Source organism: Drosophila montana, unplaced genomic scaffold (assembly GCF_035044405.1).
Source record: "Drosophila montana isolate Dmon_TW-CO22-7 unplaced genomic scaffold, ASM3504440v1 contig_3031_1, whole genome shotgun sequence".
Classification (NCBI taxonomy): Eukaryota; Metazoa; Arthropoda; class Insecta; order Diptera; family Drosophilidae; genus Drosophila; species Drosophila montana.
In genome coordinates, this window is record NW_026997907.1 from 706826 (window position 1) to 730364 (window position 23539).

The 23539-nt window shown below is 42.9% G+C and overlaps 1 protein-coding gene across 1 annotated transcript; it reads left to right on the forward strand.

Moving 5' to 3' along the window:
* Positions 1-462: 462 nt before the first annotated feature.
* Psc (Posterior sex combs) lies at positions 463-19455 on the forward strand. The gene is made up of 5 exons (XM_064685373.1): positions 463-1666; positions 4199-5094; positions 9356-9446; positions 13901-14104; positions 14677-19455. The coding sequence occupies exons 2-5, from the start codon at positions 4245-4247 to the stop codon at positions 18272-18274; spliced, it is 4743 nt and encodes a 1580-aa protein (XP_064541443.1). The 5' UTR covers positions 463-1666; positions 4199-4244; the 3' UTR covers positions 18275-19455.
* The last annotated feature ends 4084 nt before the right edge of the window (positions 19456-23539 follow it).

Below are 23539 nucleotides of genomic sequence, written 5' to 3' on the forward strand. Positions count from 1 at the left end.
ACGTATTCACATACATACATACATATCGTATAACTTACTTCATTATATATACTTAAGTATGTGTGCACATCCGTGCTCTGAGCAAAGATCAAAGCAAAAATGCTTGCTTATGTATGTGATATATGTGCACACATACTCAAGCTGAAGGGCAATCCATGCCAACGCGCTTATATACCAGAAAAACATACACGCTTCTTCAATATGTGCACACATGTATGTATATAATTCTTTTTGTACATAAGCCAAGTACGGATACGCGTCGACAATGAGACAGCCGACAGCCCTTTCCTTTCACACAAATGTGTGTGGCACGGCACGACAGCGCGAATCGAAGAAACAAAGAAACAGCAGGCACAGCAGAAGAGCCAAAAGGCAACGGCAACAGCAACAGCAACAGCAACAACACGGGCAACGGCAACGGCCAGACGTCGCCAGATATATACAGCTCAGTGCAAAGCCAACTTCGAACGAGAACGGTTCGTTTAGCGGTCGCAAGCAGCGAATGAAAAATAAAAGCCGTCGCCGTTTCGAGTGCGCCGTATGAGAGTAGCAAAAGAGACCAACGCAAATAAAATCGTGGACGTCGCGCACGAGTGTAAGCGAGAGCGAGTGCGCAGCAGTTGCACGCCCAGTGAGAGTTAGTGTGCGAGCGAGACAGCATTGTGGCAGCCACTGAGCGCGCAGTAGACAAAAAGGAAAACGTAAAATAGCCAGCAGAGGGCAGGCAGTTGGCCGCAGTCAATGTAAATAGGCGTTGCATATGTGTGTGTACGAGTAAATAAGACAGCGTAGGCAGCGCCGCAGCAGTGGTCTCATCAGTTGAACGCGAAACGTTGAGTCGAGCAGACGTGCGCGCATATTCGCCGCCAAATCATAAAGTGCTTCAACTTCACAGCCAAAGTACATGGATTAAGTGTAATGAAATAACAATAAATAAATAAAAAATATTTATAAATATAAAAATAGTTAATTAAATAAATCATATATAGCAACCAAATATTGGAAACGTTGCTTACTAGAAATTTCCTTTGTGTCTCGTGTGACAAATGCCGCAACAACAACGATAGCTGTGGCCAGCAAACAGCCTGCGCTTTATATACACAACGACGTCTATGTAAACGTCGCAGTCGCAGTCAACATCGCAGTGCGCGTCAGCAGCGTTTCTGAGCTCGTGTGTGTGTGTGTGCGGAAAACATAAGGCAAAGCATAATACACAATAAAGGTGCACACGAAAGCAAATAACCCAAAGTGACAGCCGCAGCAGCGCTCGAGTTTCTATGCTGTGCGAGTATTAGTGTGTGTATGTGTGTGTGTTGAGAAATATCAAAAGCAACGAAGTAGCGGAGTAAAGTGTAAAGCAAGCAATAAAACGTAGCAGCGCAAACAGCTGAAGCTGAAGCTGAAGAAAGAAAGGCACAAGAAAAATTGTTGAAAATCTAATTAAAACGAAACGCAGAAATTATATGTGTGTATATTTGTGAAAGTGTGCGTGGAAATATGCCAATAGCTGCACATTGGATTATTACAACAACTACAACAACAACAATAGCAACTGCTGCATCGCGTTTTGGATTACGTTAAATACTTGCAGCAATTGGATAAAAACAACAACAACAACACAAAATGCCGCGCATTCAACTGGATTAGCAGTCAATTCTACACACAGGTAATGCAACACACACATACAACCGGAGTAAGAAGAAGACTGAGCGAGATTTGCAATTGCATTTATTTATGTGTGCTCTCTCTCTCGTTCTTTATCTCTCCGCTGTTGTCATTTTACAACACTGTCGTTGCCGGCCTGTCAGCGCACAGCTGTTGCGCTGCCCCCCAAATTAAATGAATCTCTCACACTCGCTCTCACTCCACAAACAACAACAACTGCCTGAGCGCGCCTTCAGTCAGAAAAGAAGTCGCCGAAGAAGGGGATGTAGCAGCAACAGCGTTTTGTGACCCCCCAACACACACACAAACACTCACACTCACACAAAATCTACATTTGCGATTGGCAAGCGAGCTGCGAGTGTATTACATACACATACATATCTGCTTTACATATTGCTGTTACATATTTACATACATGTACTTTACATACTGTTGTTCAATTTTAAGTAATGCATATAAAAATATATACAGTAAAATAAGCCTTTAAAACTGTAAACTTTATTTTGTCACGCTGCTTTTGCAGAATGGAAAGTAGTGCGTGTGCCTGTGTATATATATATGTGTGTATGTATATGTGTGCGTGTGCTTAAAAGAGGAGATAAGGCCTGGCTCACTGTCGCATTCACCCTTCCGTTGCATTTCTCATGCGCTGCCTTTTGCGCAGCGCACCGCTGCAGTCGCCTAGGCCGCGCTTTGTTCTCAACGTTAACTCACGTGAAATTCCGCTGCTTGCTTATTTTTTTTTTCTTTATTATCCTTTTCATGTTTCGTACTCACAGTGTGTTTTTTTTTTTCGCTTGCCTCTGCCTGAGCTGATTTTGCTGGGCATGGGCAAGGGTTAAAGTTGGGTACGCTGTGCGTGTGTGTGTGTGTGTGTGTACACTTAAATTTATGTAAAAAGGATTTTAAAGCCCGCTCGTTCGTCCCTGAATACATTTCATATTCATTCATATTTACATTTTCTGTGTGTCTGTGTGTGAGAGAGTTCTTGTTGGTCTGAAAAGTTTTGTGCAACTTTTTACTGGCGCGCGTTGATGCAAAAACAACTTGAAATTATTTGGAAATACGTTTAGCATGAAGCAGACCATTTCGCACTCGCATTTGTTTGAGTTCAATTTAAGCCATTTTCATTTGGCCAGGCGTACATAACCCAACTTATCTGTCTGTTAAACAGACACCCTCCGCTCCCCGCCCCCTTAGGTGTCATGCATGTATGTGTGCAGAGTGACCCTTTGCAGTCGTTAACATTCCCATGGCAACTCTCTAAAGGCAGCTTGGGGCGGAGGCGGGGGCAGGGGCAGCAAGCATCCATTATCCATCGACTGATTGCATATGAAAGCCTTCCCACACACACACACACACATGCTCACATTTATATATACATATATATGTATTGTTTTATGTGCTGCGCCTGTGTCCTGGCCAGAAAGGAGCGGCAGCTTTTGGCCAGTGATTCAACAGTTTTGACTTTCAATTACGCAGTACACGGCAATCATGTGCGTTGTAGAGGAGGGGGGGCAGCTCCTAATATGAGGGTTATGAATTTAACATGAGCTGCTGCCAACATTGAGAATTTCTCTGTTTATGGTCCAGCCCGATAAGTGTGTTCTCTATAAGGTGCGCCCGCCTATAACAGCGCACTATTTTCTTATCATTATGCAGTTATATAAGATTGACTAAAACAGCTGTTCTCTTGCTTTCGGCTTTATCTTTTATTGTTTTAGTTCACACACAAACTCACAGAGGCCAAAGACGTTATGTAGAATTTAGTTCATGTGTGTGTGTGCGTGTGTGTGTGTGTGTTTCCCCCGAAATGGTTGAGTGGAAATTGAAGATGTGTGTTGGCAACTTGAAGCGCTTTTTATTGTGTTTACATATTGTATTCTAAGGATTATTTGATGAGCAAGAGCATACAGTGAATGCTTGAAGAAAAGATGGGAAACGGGCTTTCAGAAGTAAATCTTAATGCAAAAGATTCGTATTTCTGGACGTACCATTTCAGTGAATTAGGAATAATGAAGTATAAAAGCTTTTATTTATTTATATTTTTGATTTTAACTTACGGTTTTATTTTTATGTATATCTTATTTATATTTTATATTTTAATTATTATTTTATTTTTATGCATGCCTGATTATTTTATTTGTATCTATTATTTTATTCCAATTTATTATTAAATATTTTTTGATTATTATTTTATGTTTATTTATTTTTGAATATATTTTTTTTTTATTTTTTTTTATTTTTATAATTTTACAATATATATTTATTTATTATTTTATATTTTATTTTCGAGCTTTTAGTGTACCCACTAAATTGCATTTTTCTAATATATTTGCCTGGCACTTTATGAATTTAACTTTTTTTACATGCAGTGAATACCCCTACTCGCTGCTCTCTTTTTGCCATTCATGCATATGCATAAATGGGTATGAGTGTGACTGTGTGTGTGTGTCCATATTTGCATTTGTTATTTGTCGTTTGGGCTGCATATTAAATTTCTACTATTTTTTCTCTCCTTTACTTTTTGCAGAAACAAAAGCGAATTTAGCGCGACTTCTATTATTATTATTATTATTATGATGACGCCGGAGTCGAAGGCAACAACAGCAACAGCAACAACAACAATGGCGAATACACAAAAGCCAGCAGCTGCGTCGGCCTCTTCGTCGTCGCCGCCGTCGCTGCATTTGTCAACACTGGCATTGGCTGCGAATGGGCAGGCGACTAAAGCGACGAAGGCGGGCAAAAGCTTTGTCAGCAATCTGAACAACAACAACAACAACAACAGCAGCAGCAAAAAGCATGCAATAAATATAACGGCTACAAGTGCTGATAAAATGCAAATGCAAAAGCAGCAGCAACAACAACAACAACAAAACAGTGTAGCAAACGGCATTAAAATAAAAAGTGAAAACAGAGCAACAACAACAACAACAGCAACTAATGCATTCACACAATGCACAACAGCAACTGCAGCAACAGCAAACGCGCTGCTCGAGTGCAGCAGCAACAATAACAACAATAACAGCAGCAACAGCATTAAGAAAGAATCAACACCTCCAGCAGCAGCAACAACAGCAACAACAACAACAGCCGCTGTTGTGGAGGGTTCATCATTCGCCTCGTCATGTTCATCATCCTCCTCCTCGTCATCTTCGTCCGCCTGGTCCAACATTGAGGACGCCAACAGCAACGGCGGCGCCTCCGCGGACGAGGAGCACGCAAACGAAGAGGCGCCATCAGCTGCTGCAGCAGCAGCAGCAACAACAACAGCAGCAACAACAGCAGCAACAACATCGTCAACAACATCGATGATGACAACGCCACGCCCCGTGCTTCTAACGGCCGTCAATGCGCACATCATTTGCCACTTGTGCCAGGGCTATCTGATCAATGCGACGACCATCGTCGAATGTTTGCACTCGTGTAAGTACCCCAGCAGCTACAACCCCAAATCCACCCCCTCTCACCCCCCGTGCACTCTAATCCCAACTCAAGACCCCTTCAGCCAGCACCAAAGAGCCACTCGTGGATAGGCGCAGAGCTAATTAGAGTTAGTTAGTGGGCTATAGGCGACTAGCCGGATGCCCTGTACTTATCAGCTGCGAGCTAAGCTAAAAAAAGGGTGAAAATCGATATTTATCGATTACCGATGAACTGAAGAAGTTAGAGGACATTTGATATGAACATGATTCGTCGATCGATACTTATCGATTGCCGATGAACTGAAGAAGTTAGAGGATATTTGATATGAACAGGATTCGTTTTTGCTCTTAAAACAATTGATATGTCAAATAGAAAGCTCTTGTATTTCTCTGTAAACCTTGATTAGTAATCGATATTTATCGATAGCCTCGGAACTGAACATGTAACAGCTTATTTGCAATAAACATGATTTGTTTGTGCTTTTCAAACAATTGATATACCAAATTGAAAGACCATTTAGCTCCTATAGACTCTTATAGACCTAGTCTAGTAATCGATAGTTATCGATTTGAGGAAAGTTATTAAAGAAGAGGAAAAAGATAGTTCATGGAGTCGCCAAACTCACTTTCAGCCCCTTTAACTCACTTCCACAAAACCAATACACCCTCTTTTATGCGTTACAGGGTATACAACAAACTGACTAAAGCTTCCCCCCCCCCCCCCCCCCCTGGCGCTCTCTCCAGTCTGAGCCTGTGCAATAGACGCCAAGCCAGATGCTGCCTTGGCGATAAGTTAATGGGCACCATTAATGAGCCAGCTTTTGCTGCTGCTGCTGCTTCTGCCGCTTCTGCCGCTTCTTTCTCCACCTGTGCTTTGCATACATACCTCAAAAAACATCTTCTATATAGCCGCAAGTGCTCTTGTCTCGAAGCTGAAAAAGCATTTCGGGCTGGAGTTAGATGTATGGCACATATGTCTGACTAAATAATTACAAATGGTTCTGCGAGAATACTCGGCTTAATAACTGCTGAACCATAAATCAGACAACTTTCAAGTGGAAAACTCAAACCTCTCTCTCTCTCTCTATCCCCCCTCCCTCTCCCCCACTCTTCTGCCCGCCAACAGACTTGGTTTCAACTGTTGCAGTGGGAAAAGTGAAAAACCAGACAGGCTAAAAGAAGAAGACAACGTTTTAGTTGTCTTTTGAAAATTTCGTTACTTCAATTTCCGGTTCGAGCGTCGAGCTACAGTTTTTCCTGCTCTTTTCACGCTTTTACAGCGACATTTTTCACTTTTATTTCCTTATATTTTAAGCGCAGTCAGCTAAAAGTCCGCTTTAAGTTCTTTATTGCTGTCAGATTGATTAGAAATTAAATGCAGCTAAGTTAACATTTGCTGTCAACATTATTGCTCACCTTTAAAGCACTTTTCAACACTAGAAACTTAGGTTTTCTTCTTATTTAAGTTTTTTACTTCAAGCGCAGCCAACTTAATGTGTACTTAGTGCAATTAAGTGCTGCCAGATAGTTGACATTTATGAGTGCCACGAATGTCAAAGTTATTCTATTCTCAATTTGCAGACTTGTCAACATTATTGCATTGCACACACTTTCCAACACTATAAACTTCAGTTTTCTTCTTATTTAAGTCTTCTAGTCCAAGCGCAGCCAACTTAATGTGTACTAAATGCAATTAAGTGCTGCCAGATAGTTGACATTTATGAGTGCAACGAGTGTCTTTTGATAATTAGACAAAGTTATTCTATTCACAATTTGCAGAGTTGTCAACATTATTGCATTGCAAACACTTTCCAACACTAGAAACTTCAGTTTTCTTCTTATTTAAGTCTTCTAGGCCAATTAAGTGCTGCCAGATCGTTGACATTTATGTCATTTACTAATTAGACAAAGTTCCTGCTTTTACAACACACACAAATTGGAGCGCCAATTCTTCTCTCTGCAATTGTGACATTCTAATCACATCCCGGTGCGGCCATTAAGCGCTGACTGCCAATCGAAATGCAGTTAGCCGCCCATTGTGCGCCACTCAGTCTGTCAATCAGTCAGTCAGTCAGCCAGCCAGTCAGTCAGTCAGTCAATCATTCAGCCAGTTAAATCTGACAAACCGAATGTGTCGATGGCATTTCATGTGCTCCCGAGGCTCATTTAAATCTGTTGCTCGAGCTGGACACACATCTCACATGGCCACATGCTGGGAGAGGGGGATGCTGAGCCTTGGTTAGAGTTGCCACCCCGTCTCGTTTGGCGTTTGTAACGCACTAAATGGATGCCAGCAACAGCTGTTGCCTTGTTTCTATTTTCATATATTCTTTTTTTTTTTTGGTTTGCTGTTAACTTTGTTGCATTTGCAGAGCTTGCCTTGCTGTAGTGGCAGCTACTCGAGGCCATTCGTCCTCGTGGCGCCACCCAACCAGCTCCCAATACTGTCACTTTTCTCTCTCCTCTCTCTCTCTCTCTCTCTCTCCCTCTCTCTCTCTCTCTCTCTCTCCCTCTCTCGTTGTCTGACAGACAGACAGACAAGCGTAACAGGCGCACCGAATGTGTTGCCTCCGTTGGCGCTGTCTCTGCCTCTGCCTCTGCAACTTTATACTCCGCCCGAATGCTGCCACAAGTTGTGTCTGGGTCCAGTCTCAATCTCTGTCGCTGGTGCTGTATGTTCCTGTCGCTGGTTGACAGTTGTTGCGCTCCGTGGGACGACGGACAGCATCAGACACTCTGCCATTGACATTAAAGTCAAAACAAACTTTTTTTCTTCTTTCTTTCGCTGTTGATACTCTGTTCCCAAGAGGGGGAATGGGGGTGTATTGGTTCGCGGGTTGAGCGCTCAAAATTGCCCGCATCAAAATTGGGTTTCCTATTATCTTGACATGCTCCAAGAAAATCGAAGAGATCTGTATAAATGTATACAAAGTATCACAGTTTTTCCAAAAAGTAGCTAAAGTTCTGGATAAATGTATATATAAACCTTATCCTTGTATATATATGTATATTTTTTTTAAATTTCAATTTTGGTCAATTCCAAATTAAAGGAATTTTTCTCCAATCTTTTATACTCTATTTCCTGGGGGAAAAATGGGGTGTATTGTTTTGGATCTTGAGATAAAAATGTGCTTCATATGATTTTTAATAAATCTTTATGTACCATAATGTGACAGTTTTTTGAGTTATGGATTTCTATAAATAATGTTATAAATGTATTTTTTTGGTAAATTCCAAAAGTCCATAATTATAGTATAATATAGTATGGTATATACCATAGTATTAATTTTTCCAAGAAGTAACTTTATATATTTATTTATATTTAATTGCAATTCCAATTCTGGTTAATTCCAGTTTATGAAAGTTCTAAGCTCTTATTCTGAATCATTTTGATTACCAATCTCATGTAGGTCTTCTTTCGAACCATTCTGAATCTAATTTCCTGTTGCTCTACCCTCGAAATATTTTGCTTTCTTATTTTAAGTAGCTGCCATTGTGAATTATTTTGATTTCTAGTACGTTTGTAGCTACCATTGTGAACCAACTTAATTTCTAGAAATTTTCGTTAGTGATCACAAGGTTTAATTAAAGATATCTTTGATAAATACCCCCAATAAATAGATGGACTAGAATATTATATACCTGATAGATTTCGTCACCAAATAGATTTCATTCTTGTTTTTTACTGCCTTTTGCAATCAAAATGATTTCAACAACCTCTAAACTAACTACAGAGTATCTCATAGTCGGGCGTAGGCCCAGTGCAAGAATTTGATTCGCTTTTTTTCTGCTTATTTCTTCACTTTTTTGTAGCATTTTGTGTGGCCCGCCGCGTGGGTGGCACGCTTGAATTAAATGGCTGGATTTCTCGTTGCCTTTGCATTTCCTTTTTCTCCCCTCCGACTCTCTCTCTCTCTATCTCTCTCTCTCTCTCTCTCTCTCTCTTTATATATATATCTATATAGTCTACCCCATTTTGTGGACAGAGCGTGGGTTAAGCCGGGCTATACGATTGCGTTGGGGTCGCCTTGTCCCTGGGATTGGCGTGCGTTACGCTCGGGGAATTATGTTCGTCAAGGTTTTACATAAATTTGTATAATTTCTACGAGTCCAAATCTGTGTACAGCAACCCACCCATCCCCCATCCCCCCGCTCAATAATTTACCTAGTTTTATTGTGTTTTTTGCCCCATTTGTAACTGTTTTATTCATCTCGTGCTCATCCCCCCTCTCTCTCTTTCTCTCTCTCTCTCTCGATTGCAGTCTGCCACAGTTGCCTCATCAATCACCTGCGCAAGGAGCGCTATTGTCCTCGCTGCGAGATGGTCATCAACAATGCCAAGCCCAACATCAAGTAAGTACAAGCTCCAAGAGAATGTTATAAATACATCTTATAACTGGCTCAATATATATATATATATATATAGCTAGCTACTCCAGACATTTGGCGACTGTCGCTGACAACCACAATTATATAATATTAGACGCAGAATACTTGAGAATAAATGACATTGACAGGACGTGGGAAGGGAAGCAGCAGCGGGGCTCCATCTGAAGGTTTCATGCAGTTGACGGCCCGCTGTTTGAGTCTTTTTGTAGAATAAACCATTTATAGAGTTCCATTGAACTCGATTGTTTAATGGAGATTTTAACAAACTGAAGCAAAAGCTTATAACAAACATCTTAGAGCTCAAGAGGCCCAATTCTCAAACATCCCAATTCCAGAGTTTTTGTGAAAAACAACTAAAAATTGGTTTAAAAACAGTTGAGAGTAAAATATGATAGTATTAACAGAAATTATGAGTAAATTCTGCTGAGAATAATTATCCCCATTCAGTTGTTCCCTATTTTTCACATATTTCAAGAAATGCATGTTAAAAAAAATATTTAAAATAAACTTAAAAAAAAAATAAAAATTTTAAAATAAAAAAATTATAAATAAATAAAAGTAAAAAATAAAACTAAAATAAACTTAAAAAAAAAAATAAAAATTTTAAAATAAAAAAATTATAAATAAATAAAAGTAAAAAATAAAACTAAAATTATAGTTAAATAAATTAATTAAATTAAAAAATTAAAAAAATAATTATGTATTGAAATTACATGCTACATAATTGAACATTATTTTGCAACACTGCTTGACGCTTGGGCATGCCCAACTGTTTCCATTCCACGCGTTCCAATTGTTTCATTTGCCAGTTCCATGATTGTGAAATGCACCTAAAATGAATTAAACTCGTGTTTAAAACTAAAGCAAGTTTCCAACTGTTTTAAAGTGCGCTAAGTCTTACAACATTTTAAATATTTAAAGCTTTAAAACTTTATATGTCATATATAAAGTTAACTATTTGGGGAATTTTGTAGAGAAAAGTAAACCCAAAAAAATCCACCTTTTTAACGAGCCTTTAACAAGTCTAAAGCCCAAAAAATTGTCTCAGGCGCTTTGCGAGTTGGAACACGAAATAGCTTTGCGCTGTTTTTTTTTTGTCTTGTCTTTTTGCCTCAATTTCGGTGCTGCACAACAACAGAAAGCAAAAAAAAAAGAGGAAGAAGAAAAAAGAAAAGGAACAGAGGGGGGCAGCACTCGCTCGCAACGGAGGAGGCGGGTTTGAAGAGGAAACAGGAACTCGTCTGTGCCTTTTGGCTTTTGTGAACTGTTTCCAGCTGCTGCTGTTGCTGCTGCCGCTATTGTGAATGTTCCTCCAGTTGCTCCATCAGTTCCACCAGTTGCCTCTGGCCGATGGCACAAGACCCGCCCGTTAATTATCTCTGTCGTTTTTCGATTTGGTTTTCTTGGAAATGCGTTTGGCGCAAATGCTGCCACGTTTTTTTTTGGTGGCTTGCAGTTTATCAGTTGGGCAGCACTTTTTTGTTGTTGTTTTCTTATTTTTATAATGTCGCTTTCGGGGCGTAATACAATAAAAACATGGCCGACAACAGGCCACAATTTCAGTTTACAGTTGCGCTCTTTTTTTCCGTTTTTCTTTCTTTGGTTTTGTTTACCTTGTGGCCAAAGAAAATAGCTAATAAAACAAAAATAAATAGACTCGCTTTTGTTTTGGTCGGCGAGGGACTTCTCCTCCTTGTTTTTTTGTGGGTTAAACAATAAAGTTTTGCAATAAATTTAATTGGAGAGTCGAGACCACGTACAAAAACCACTTGTCTACTCGCTTATGCACAGATAGTCCCACTATATAGTATATACATATATCTCTTTCTGCTGACTTCGCACCATTTGCTCTGTTGGTGCTGCCAATCTAAAGGCAAAAGGTTCATTCATTCCAGAGAGTTGCCCCCCCCCCCTCCCCTCTCCCTCTCTGGCCCTCGACTCTGGCTATCTTTTGAGTTTGTGTATTCATTATCTTTTTGTATGCAGCAACGAGATTACAACCTGACTCCCAGTCGCAACAACAACAACAACAACAACAACAGGGCGCACAATTTGTATAAGCTGAGTGGCAGGCGGCGGCAGGTTGGTTAATGGACGGGGTGGCAACACTGGCAGCGGGTGGTTTTTTTGCGTGTCTGCAGCCAAAACATTTGCTCGCATTATTAAAGCTGTAGCTTAAATTGATTCGCTCGTCACGAACGTGTTTTTCATTAGAAACGTGCGTAGCCAGACGAGAGACAGACAGACAGACAGACAGTCGTAACAAATGCGCGAAAGAGACGGCAATAGTCGGCTCGAGTCTGACGGGGGCAAGTGCAAATATTTGGCAGGCATCAAATAAAGTTAGACAACAAAAAAAAAAGAGAAGAAGCGGCAAGTTTTCGACAGCGGCAAAGTTCAATTCAAGGTGTACAGCACCAGAAGGCAGTAGACACCCCCTCCCCCCCTCCCTCCCCCTCCTACTGGTCCTGCCCCCTCCAAGCCCCAGCAACATTCGCAATTGATGCCCCAAAGTTGGCCCAAACCACATTTGCCGCAGCGAAAGTTCTGTGGTTACAGCCGAAAATATACACCCCCCCCCCTCTCCTCCATCTACCCCCAACATTCAGCTCATAAACATTCTCGCAAAGTTTAGAGTTGTGGGCGGGTTTCGGGGCGTGTCAGCGTGGCTTGTAACCAAACTAGAATTTCAATCTACTTGCGAAACTTCAATTCCAATGCCTTGTGCATGTGACATTCATGTGGCTTACCCCAAAAAGCCTGTTGCCAACATTCGGCGAATGACACCTCATTCGATGCGTGGAATCTGATGTCAACTAACCTCAATTTTTGTGCACTTAACCTACAATCAAATTGCTATACGAACTTCTGTCCGAGCTGTCAATGCGCGTTAAGGACACACTCGCTTTCTGTTTGCTACATAAATATGAATGACAGCTCATTCGGCTAGTGGAATGCGCGTCTTACATGCACGCATAACCTCAATTTTGGGTTTATTTTTAGTTTTTGCCCATTTTCTATGTCATATAGAGACTGGAATGCATTTGTAGTGAATGCTGCATCATTCAGGCCACTTTTACTGAGTTTTTTAAAGCTACATTTTTGTCTAAAGGTAGTGTAATACCTGAATGATACATCATTCGGGCGTGGTTTACATAACCTCACACTTTTCTATTACCTTTTAGGGAGGGTAAATTAGATGTATCTTGATATGTTCTATTGTTTGTTTGTCCTTAGGCATTAGAGACATGCCTGAGCAATATTTTATGCATACTGCAACATTCGAGCAGTGGAAAATGACTATGACATAACCTCAATCCTGCACATAACCTCAATCTTTTACATTACCTCATTCTTTCACATAACCTCAATCTTTTACATAACCTCAATCTCTTACATAATCTCAATCTTTCGCATAACCTCTTTCATATAATCGTTGTTCTGGCTTTCTGTCAGCCTGCCTATTCACAGAAATGCGAATTTCTATATCAAACATGATCTTTTATCATGTATTTTCAAATCTAGCTTGCTTTTAATTGGTTAATTATTATAAATTTGTCAATTTTCTACCTGCCTTTGTCCTGTGTTTAAGCACGGCTCTCATAAGCTGAGTTGCCTTAAATGTGTGGGGTTTATTTTTTGTATTTTAAAGCCCGCTGGCATGTAAATGATCCTACCTAGTTCTGATTTTTTTTATTTTTCAATATTTTTTGGCTCATGGCAAGGATCCGCGGGGCAATTGCTACCCCTCACAGGAGCCTGAGCCTGAGCTGAGTTACCCCTAGCTAAGCGCCTATAAACAACTGTGCTCGCTCGAAATTCCCTTTTTGCCTTTCTGCTGGTCTTTTCGATTGTTCGGCTCCTTAGACAAAAACCGATTTGATTGAAGGCGAGCGCCTGAGTTTTCTATGAAATGCGACTTAATGCGAGTTCCTGTGCGTCGACAAGAACAACCTCTGCTGTGTGGCAGCAACAGCGCATGCCACACAGTTGCTGCCCCTGCCACCGCTTTTGGCGGCGTTTGTTGCGTGCCAAGGCAGCAATTGCATCTGCCGTCTAATTTGTACTATTCTCCCTCCCTCTCTCGCTCTCTCTCTGTCTCTGTGTTCACTTCCTTCGCGCCAAGGAAGTCGCTTCTCTACGCGCTGCTGACTTCTTATTTACGACACATTTTCCCGCTTTCCATCAAGCAAACTAAGCGCTGCAGCCGTCTTCTTTGATCCCCGGCACCCTGATAGCTCTGTCTCACTCGCACCCTAGTTACCTACCTCCCTCTCTCTCTCTTCCTCTCTCACACTCTCTTTGTGTTTTCCATTTGACTGCGCACACATGTCGTACCCAACTTAAAGGCAGCCGCATTGTGCAACACCTCAACTAATGCCCCCCCTCTCTCTCTCTCTCTACCTCTCTCTTTGCAGATCTGATACCACATTGCAGGCGATTGTCTATAAGCTCGTGCCGGGCCTCTATGAACGGGAGCTGATGCGTAAGCGCGCCTTCTACAAGGATCGTCCACAGGAGGCGGCCCTGGCCACGCCCGAACAGCGGGGCGACGATACCGAACATCTGATATTCGGTCCCTCCGATGATATGTCCCTGTCGCTGGAATATGCTGAACTAGGGTAAGTTTCTAGCTAAATTAAGCGAGTTATCGATTGTAAACGATAAATATTTAACGTTAAGGTTGCCAGACTACAATAAGTAAGATATTGATGCAATGTAGGCAAAATATTGAACGTATGTAAATTAAGTTGGGTTGAAGGGGATTTAGAATATTTGGTATTTTGGTAAAAACTGCTCAAAAAAGATTAAAAAAATTTTTTTTTTCTTAGTCTGGCAACCTTATGCATGAGATTAATAAGCTAGCTGATTTTTCAACTAACTTTAAAACCCATAAAAATTTTAAATTTACGCTCAATCTGGCAACCCTTTGTTTAATGAACCAGTTTTATAATTTCCCGCTTTTTCCACTCACTAATTTTTAAGAAATTTTTTTAAGTTAATTTGCATTAGTCTGGCAACCTTATGCATGAGATTAATTACCTAGCTGCTCTTTGCACTAACTAAAAATCTATTAAAAATCTTAAATTTACGTTCAATCTGGCAACTCTTTGCCTGTTGTTTTACGAACCAGTTCGTTTGTCACCTTCTAATTCCCCGCTTTTTCCGCTCACTCTCTTTTCACCCCCTTTAGCGAATTGAATGCCGAATCGGCTGTGGAATTCGGGGATACCCTGCGCCCGCGCTATCTGCAATGCCCGGCCATGTGCCGGGTGAGTCACCTGAAGAAGTTCGTCTACGACAAGTACGAGATCGATGCGCAGCACTTCAGCATCGACATCATGTACAAGGTGAAGACCATTGTGCTGCAGGACTACTACACGCTCATGGACATTGCCTACATCTACACGTGGAAGCGGGACGCCCCAATGCGTTTCTATTTCCGCGTCTACGAATCGCCGCAGCCTCCGATGAAGCCGTCGTTGCCTATGACGGTGCCTGCCAAGCCGCAGGTGAAACAGGAGCTAGCCACACCAGTAGGCACGCCCACTTCATCGCCCCCCGCTGCGGCACTCGTCAAGTCGCCTTCTCCCTCACCCTCACCACCAGCCGCAGCAGCAGCAGCAGCTGCAACGGTTCAGCCGCCCGCCCGCATCAAGCTGGAGCAGCCGCAGGATGAGTTCCGCATTGCGCCCAAATTGGCCTCGCCGACGGAGCAGTCTCTCAAACTCTTCATCAATCGCAATCAGCTGGAGAAGCAGGAGAAATTGCCGCACGAGCGACATCATCATCATCATCATCATCATTCGCCAAAGGCTGCCAAGAGCTCACCGACCACGCCCACCGGCAACTACAACAAGGAGGAGCCGAACATAAAGCTAAAGATTGATCTGTCCAAGCAGAACAGCGTGACAATCATCAACATGTCCGATCCGGAGCGCAAGGAGATTGTGAAGCCGTTAAAACCGGAGAAGGAATCGCGCTCCAAGAGCAAAAAGGACAAGGATGGCAGCCCCAAATCCTCCTCCAGCAGCAGCAGCTACTCCTCCTCCTCATCGTCCTCCTCCTCCTCCAGCAGCGAACGCAAACGCAAGAGCCCCTCCCCGCTGACCGTGCCCCCGCTGACCATCCGCACGGAACGCATTTTGAGTCCAAACGGCGTGAGCACCGTGCTTAGTCCGCGCGTGACCAGCGGCGCCTGCCACGAGGATCCCAAATCCGAGTTTCTCAAATCATTCGCACTGACGCCCATCAAGGTGAAGCTGGAGTCGCCGGAGAAGCCGGGCAATGCAGCGCCAGCACCGCCAGCTGCCGCCGCCAAGTCCAAGTCCAATCTGGACGACAGCCTGCTGATGAAGCCGCCCAGCGCGATGCCGCCCAAGTCGATAGCTTCGTCCAAGCGCAAGAGCAAGGAGCCCGTCAAGGCCGTGTCCAAGAAGCCGAAGCTGTCGCCGCCGCTGCCGCGCGAGGACTTCAAGATACGTCTGCCCGCGCCCAACAGCTGCCCCTCGCCGCCGCCCCCGCAGCCGCAGCCGCTCGCCTCTGACAAGCCTCTGATGCCGCCGCCGCCGGCCAAGCCGTTGCCCGTGCCAGCCGCCCGCAAGGCGGCACAGCTGCCGCCCAGCCCCTATCCGGCGGCGCACGCTCCGCCGCTGCCGCCGCATCATCAGGGCATGCAGATGGCAGCGCCCGGCAATCGGACGCCCATTGCCAAGCGATATCAGCCCATATTGCCGAAGGCGGCGCGTCCCAATCCGTTCGCCAATATACCCAGCGATGTGAATCGTCTGCTCAAGGATGTCGGCACCGAGATCAAGTCGATTGGCAGCCAGGCCAAGGCGCACGTCTACGGGCCCAAGATGCCGGAGCACAAGATGGGGCCGCCGAGCGCGCTGCACAAGCCCAACAACAACGCGAACAACTCGAACAGCAACTCGAACAACAACAACAACTCGAACTCGAACAACAACAAATCGAACTACTTGAATTTGGCTCTGTTCAATGCCAGCAAGTCGAAGGGCAAGGAGGCGCCGCCCGGCTGCCGCACGCCCATGTACACGCCCAATTCGCCCATCTATTCGCCCAGTTCGCCGCAATATGTGTCCAACTATAATATACCGACCATGCCCACCTACAAATATACGCCCAAGCCGACAACAACCAACAACAACAACAACAGCAACAACAACTCGACAACAACAACAAATGCGAGCAACTATTTGCAGAGCATGTTAAATGGCGCCGGAGTTGGCGGCGCGGGCGGCGGCGGCGGTCTCTTTCCCACGCCGCCGACCAAAACGGATCAGAACACAAATCCGGCCGCCGAGGATGCGCCCGAGAAGCAGCAGGTCAAGGTCAAGTCTCTTTTGAATTCATGCAACATCAATATACCCTCGTCGCTGTCGATAACCATTTCGCGGGACAACGGAGACGCCTCCTCGCCGAGCAGCGGCGGCCATGCCAAGCACAAGAGTCCGGTCAACAATTATATCGAAATTGTCAAGCTGCCCGATCAGCCGGCGGCGCCTGCCGAGCACAAGGAGCCGGCCAAGACAACGACAACGACACCTCAGCCGCCCGTCAAGCTGCCGGCGCCGCCCAGCAAGACGATACCCTCGCCGCAGCATTTGCTGGCGCGCCTGACCCCACCCGCCGCTGCAGCTGTGCCGGCCAAGACCTCGCCCAAGGCAACGCCCCCGGCCAAGCCGGTGCTGACGCCCCAGCAGTCCGATAAGAAGACGCCCAGCCCGGAGAAGCGCGCCGCCAGCCAGGGCAGCCATTCGCCCAATTCCAGCGAGAACAAATCACCCAAATCCGCGCAAGCGTCTGCTGCTGCTGCAGCTGCTGCCTCTGGCTGTGCCACGCCCAATGGCGGCGAGTCGGCAGCCAAAAAGTTTCGACCAATTTTGCCGCGTCAGAATGCCACAAACGGAGGCGCCACAACGGAGCCCAAGCTGCTGCCACAGCAGCCCGCAGGCTACAACTTTGCCGCCAATTTGCCCAACAGCAAAAAGGTGCCCGCCAGCAAAAAGTCACCCGGCGCCGGAGGAGGCGGAGGCGGAACGCCAGCCAAGCTCGCGCACGCCAATGGCAGCCAGGCTTTGTGCAAGGCCAGCGCCAAACGCAAACAGGCAACGCCGCCGCCGCCGGCAGCTCTCAGCTCGAGCTTGAAATTTATGGGTCCACCAGCGGCTGGACATGGTCATGCCCATCCGCATCCTCATCCGCATCTGCCCAATCCGAATGCGCCGCTGAGCATCGCGTCGAGCGCCAATCAGCTGGACTTGAGCAACTTTCTCAAGGACAATCTGCGCGCCCAGGCGGCCGCCCAGGTGGCCCAGGCGGCGGCTGCGGCCAATCAATCGAATCTCCTGTACAACTTTGCGCCCGCCATTTACAACTATCAGCAGGCCTATCTGATGGATCAGCTCTCCCGCATGCAGCGTGCCGGCAACGAGGTCTTCAACGATTATCTGCAGAAGCTGAAGAGTGCGGCCATCGCGGGCGGAGATGCCGGTGCAGGAGCAGGATCTGGAGCTGGAGGTGAGCATAGACAGGCCGTGATGCCCATGTTGCCCACCGTAACGCTGCCAACGGCCGCCAGTCAAGCGATTGCAGCCAGTCCCAAGACCTCGCCACATGCCGCCGCGCACAAACTGACGCCGGCAGCGACGCCAACGACGACGACGCTGGCCAAGAGCAACAGCAGCGGCGGCGGCGGCGGTGGCAGCGGCAGCGCCCGGCCGCAAGCAGCGGCAACCAGCAACAATGCGCTGGCCAAGAGCAAGTGAAGCCGCGTCAACCAACCACCCAAAAACCACCCCCCACTCGGAGCAACCCCTCACTAACCCTCTGGGGTAAAGGCGTGCACTAATTAATATTTAAAGAGTTTACATTTTGTTTTTAGTTTTTTCATAAGCTGTTGTTATACGAGTTTTTTCCATTTCGTTTGACTTTGTGTACATAGGAGAAGCGGCATAAAAGCGCTGTAAATATTATATAATAATATATAGCTATGATTAACATAAATATATACGATTTACATTGTAAACATCTATTTAGATTAAGACACAAAGCGATTCAGAATCAATATACACATACGACACCCGTTCGTATCTAATATTAACAATATGCATATTTATTTAAAGCCAACTTTGACTTAATTCCAGGCCAAGAATATGCGCTGAAAATAGCCATAAAAAATGAAAGAAACAGCTTTCAGTTTGTTTAATTGTAAAAGCTCAAGAAAGCTCACTAAGCAGAGCTTAAGTAAAGCAAATGTCAGCTTTTGACTTGATTAATTGTAAATGATTAAAGCTCAATGCAGCTAGAAAAGCTTTGAGAACAAATGAAAGCTTTCAGCTTGTTTGCCTGTAAATATTTAATACATTAAGAAAGCAACTGAAAGCTTTTGAAGTGCTTAAAAAGGGTAAACAATTAAAGCTCACTTAAAGCTCAAGCTGAGAGGCAAAGCTTTGCAGACATTTGCCACTTCATAAATTGTATAGAATTAAGCACATTTTAAGCTGCCAAGAGCTGAAAAGCAGAGCTTTAAGTGCGGCTGCAAGCTTTCAGCGTGATTAATCGCACACTTAAAGCTAAAGTTATACGCCAAGTAACTACAGACAAGCAAACTTAAAGCTCACTTAAAGCTCAATCTTATAAATAGAGCTTTGCAAACATTTACAGCTTAATACATTGTATACAATTAAGCACACTTAAAGCTGCAAAGAGCTCAAAAGCAGAGCTTTAAGCGCAGCTGAAAGCTTTTGAGACTTTCGAGCTAACGAAACTTTCGTTGAGAGCCATTTTGATGTCTAGTTTTAAGTGCCAACGGCCAAGTTGAAGTATAAACACAAAACAAAATGTTTCACAAATTGTAAATAGGCACACAGAATTTTGTGTACACGATTTTTATATCCAAAACATATTCCATAAGCACGAGCTAATCGATAATAAAAACCTATTTATACGAGAATCAAAATATACACACAAAAACTGGAATTCATTTCAATGGTCAAATTGAGAGTTAATGCTAATCAGCAGCCAGCTGGCCAAGCAATAGCTCTCTCTCGCTCTCTCTCGCTCTCTCAACCTCTCTCGCTCTCGCTCGGGTCACAAGGTCAATGCAATGCGTAAAGGTCGTCAGATTCGTGGCTGGCCTGGTCCGGACCGTGTCCGTGTCCCTTTCCTAATCCCCCCGCTGTTTAGTGCCCGTCCTTAAAATGAAAAATGTCGAAGACAAAGAAAATAAAAGATTACGACTCTTCTCTCTTCTCGTTGTGGCTGGCAACTTTTCGCAATGAAAATGGAAAATGGAAACAGAAACTCGTACGCATTGTTATTGTTTATCTTTTGCCTTTTTTTCGTTTCCTTCGTTTTTCCTTCGTTTTTGGCAAGTTTCCGATTTCGAAAATTGGCAATTTTCAAGGAATGACTCCCAACAGACGGCCGCAGGACAACGAGGACGACCAGGACGACGCGTCTAATGAATGTGCGCGACAAGAAGGCAACAAGGGTAGAGCCCATATCTCTGGATAGGTGTAGTGCTTTAAGGGTGGATTAGGTGCGAATTGGCCTAGCCCGGCGCTGAAAATCAAAAGATTTATGTGCGACAGAGCGCTAAACAAAAATAAGAGGCCAATATGCATGGCCAAGAGATGCCCTGTAAGTGGCTGGCAAGAGGTGATGTTATACGAGATGGAGAGTACATAAATAAATAGATTATTAAAGTGTTGAACGTTGGCAAATTCTCAGTTTAGTTAGATGAGATACTCCGAAATTCGTGTAGTCAGTTTTAAGATAGTTTCTTTAACAAGGAGGAAGATTTTTTTCTTGAAAACAAAATCATTTTTTACACCAAAATCTAAATTTTTAATTGATTATTTCAGCAGGATCTATTTTATATATTACTGCAATGTTCATAAGCTTTAATTGAAGTGCTTGGAACTTAAAGAATTTGAAGTACAAAATTATTAAAATTGTTTAAATAACCCTAAAGAACAAGAAGAAAGCAAGCATATTTTCGGCACATCAATGATTTAATACCCTCGCAGACATTTTAGCTGGCGAATCTCTTAAATGTTGAGTTTGGATGAAAATATATGGAAAAACAGAATATTTTGCCGCACAAAAACTTATTTTTCGACCGATTCCTCCTATAATGCCTTATAATATAGTAGAGCGCTCTTAATAATATTTGGCTATTATATAAACAGCTTAGTTTAACTAGTAAATGCCGCATTTCATCATGATATTTTGAAAAACAATGTTCTTCGTACAAGAAATTAATTTTCCACCGATAGTTCTTATGGCAGCTATATGATATAGTGGTCCAATATTGATAAGATTTCGCCTATACATACATATATGAGAAGATTTTTGAAACTGATGAATGTCAAGTATATTGAATAACAAAAATGTTTTTCATAGAAGAAACTACTGTCGACCTTTCGTTCCTATCGCAGCTGTATGATATAGTGGACCGATCCGTCCTATACCAACATATGCACGGGCTGCAACAGAAAGACGTACCTATGCAAAGTTTCAAGAAGGTAGCTCCAAAACTGAGAGACAAAGGGACAAATTATATTGTCTTTGACTATGTCAACTGAGTTATTGATGCTGATATAGAATATATGTATATACTTTATGAGGTCGGAGATGTCTCCTGCTATGCGCTACATATTTCATGATGTCCTTATACAAGGTTATACAAAACGGTGTCAGCTTTGTATGGCAATTGATTGGGAATTGAATGACAGATGTATGATGAAGTGGTACGATTTGGACAATAGCGACATATTTATTGAGTATGATAACGAGAAGAATCGATGTCAAGTTTAAAAAGAATAGCTTAAAAATGAGTAATGCTTAGAAACAGAATGTCAGAGAGAGAGAAATGCGTCTTTAACGTCTCGGCTGTTGATAATGCTCAAGAATAAATACAGACTCTTATTTGTTGATGTTTTAGTTGCATATGGGTAAGTTTTGGTTAGAATGATATTGTACTACCCCAAAGCGAACACCGTTGGGAAGTCTACTTAACAAATATCATTCTAATGCTTAAGTAAAGTTTGCCTGGCAGCTAAACTCTATCAGCTGAGAGGCACGCATCGGGTTAGGTAATCCTCCAAACTGGACATTAATTTCATATATACATAAATCTAAATTAATTAGCGCAACAATGGTCCATTCGTCATCTCAAGTATTCTCTCTCTCTCGGTTAATGCCACAATCAATGCCACTTAATGTGGCGACAGGCGTGGGATTTGCTAATTAAATTGCGTACCTTGTGCTCTGGCAAAAAGTCGAGAAACTAATTTGCCGCCATTATGTAACACAAATGCTAAGCACATAAATCGTCATTTAGCCGGAGAAGGGAGAGGGAGAGGGAGGAGGAGGAGGGGGGTAACGACTACGAACTTGAAGCAAATTGCAATTAAAGGACTTGGCGCCTCGCCGAAACTTTTGTGGCCCAAACCCGAAAGGACACACACGTCGAAACTTTTGCCACACGAAATTCAATTAAGGCGCAACTTTGATGCTTTTCCAGGGGTTAACTGGAAAAACTGGTAAAGTGGGAACTGGGAACTGGGAACTGGGAACTGGTTGCTATTACTTCGCGACGTGTGTTGGTTATTTCAATAGCTGCTTGTAATTCAATACGATTTCATTAATTACAATTACACGAGCATAAACAAAATCAAAGCGAACCTCATTCAAATAGTGCTCAATCTCAGAGAGAGCCAGAGAAGATCTGCCAAGATTTGTGGCTTTAATGACCCGGTCAATAGATATATATAAATATATATATAAATGTATATATATGTATATACACAAGCCGAAAATCGAATAGACTAGATTTTAAAACATAAAATAAAACAAGAAAATCGTTTACAAAGCAACTTCTTTTACTTATAAAGAAAAAGGCTCAGTTTTGCTAGCTTTGTCGCCTTTTTGTTGCATATAATTCTCAAGTGGTTATAGCTTCGGGCTGAGCACAAGGCCCCGCAAATCTAGAGTCGAGTTTGCTGTTGATAGAACCCGGAGGTTCCATAAAAGAGATATACAAACAACATCTTCTTGTTGTAAGTCTTTACGACCTTAATTGTTCTGGAGTTAATAAATTTAATAAAGAAACGGAAAAGAATATCTGCCGACCGAACCTTTTCTACTAGCCAAGTTTGTAAATAAATAGAATACGAGAATAATGTTGCCAGATTTAGATGCCAAATCGGATGAGATTTGAAATTTTATAGTATATTTGAGGGTACGATTTTCAAATGAATTTTGACGAAAAATAATGTTCCCAGATTTAGATGCACGATTGATCTAGAGGTCAAACCATGGAGAGAAGCCAAACTTTATGGAAATCGGTTGAGTTTTGACCCAGTTATGAGGGTGGGAAATTTCGACCTATGTGTACATAGGACATTTGAGGGTACCATTTTCATATGATTTTTGACAAAAAATAATGTTGCCAGATTTAGATGCCGAATTTATCTAGAGGTAAAACCATGAACAAAAAGCCAAACTTTATGAAAATCGGTTGAGTTTTGACCGAGTTATGGGGGTGGGAAATTTCGACCTATGTCTATAGGATATTTGAGGGTTCCATTTTCATATGAAATTTGACCAAAAATAATATTGTCAGATTTAGATGCTTAATTTATCTAGAGGTCAAACCATGGAGAAAAAGCCAAACTTTATGAAAATCGGTTGAGTTTTGACCGAATTATGGGGTTGGGAAATTCCGATCGAAAATGAACTTGAGGCGAAATTATGAATAAAAAGGCAAACCTCGTAAAACTCGGAAGACATTTGACCGAGTTTTGAGGATGGCAAATTTTGACTTACATATGTCTATAATAGGCGGTTTTCCCGACCTTGCCCGTGGCACGTTTAAAATACATTCTCTCAAAAATTAATAAATAAATAATTCTTAAGAAAATCTAGAGCTCATAAGCTGAACAAAATGCTAAATCTTTTGAAAATTGATTGAGTTTTGACAAAGAAATAATAAAAATCATGTGTATTAAAAGCCCAGAAAAATA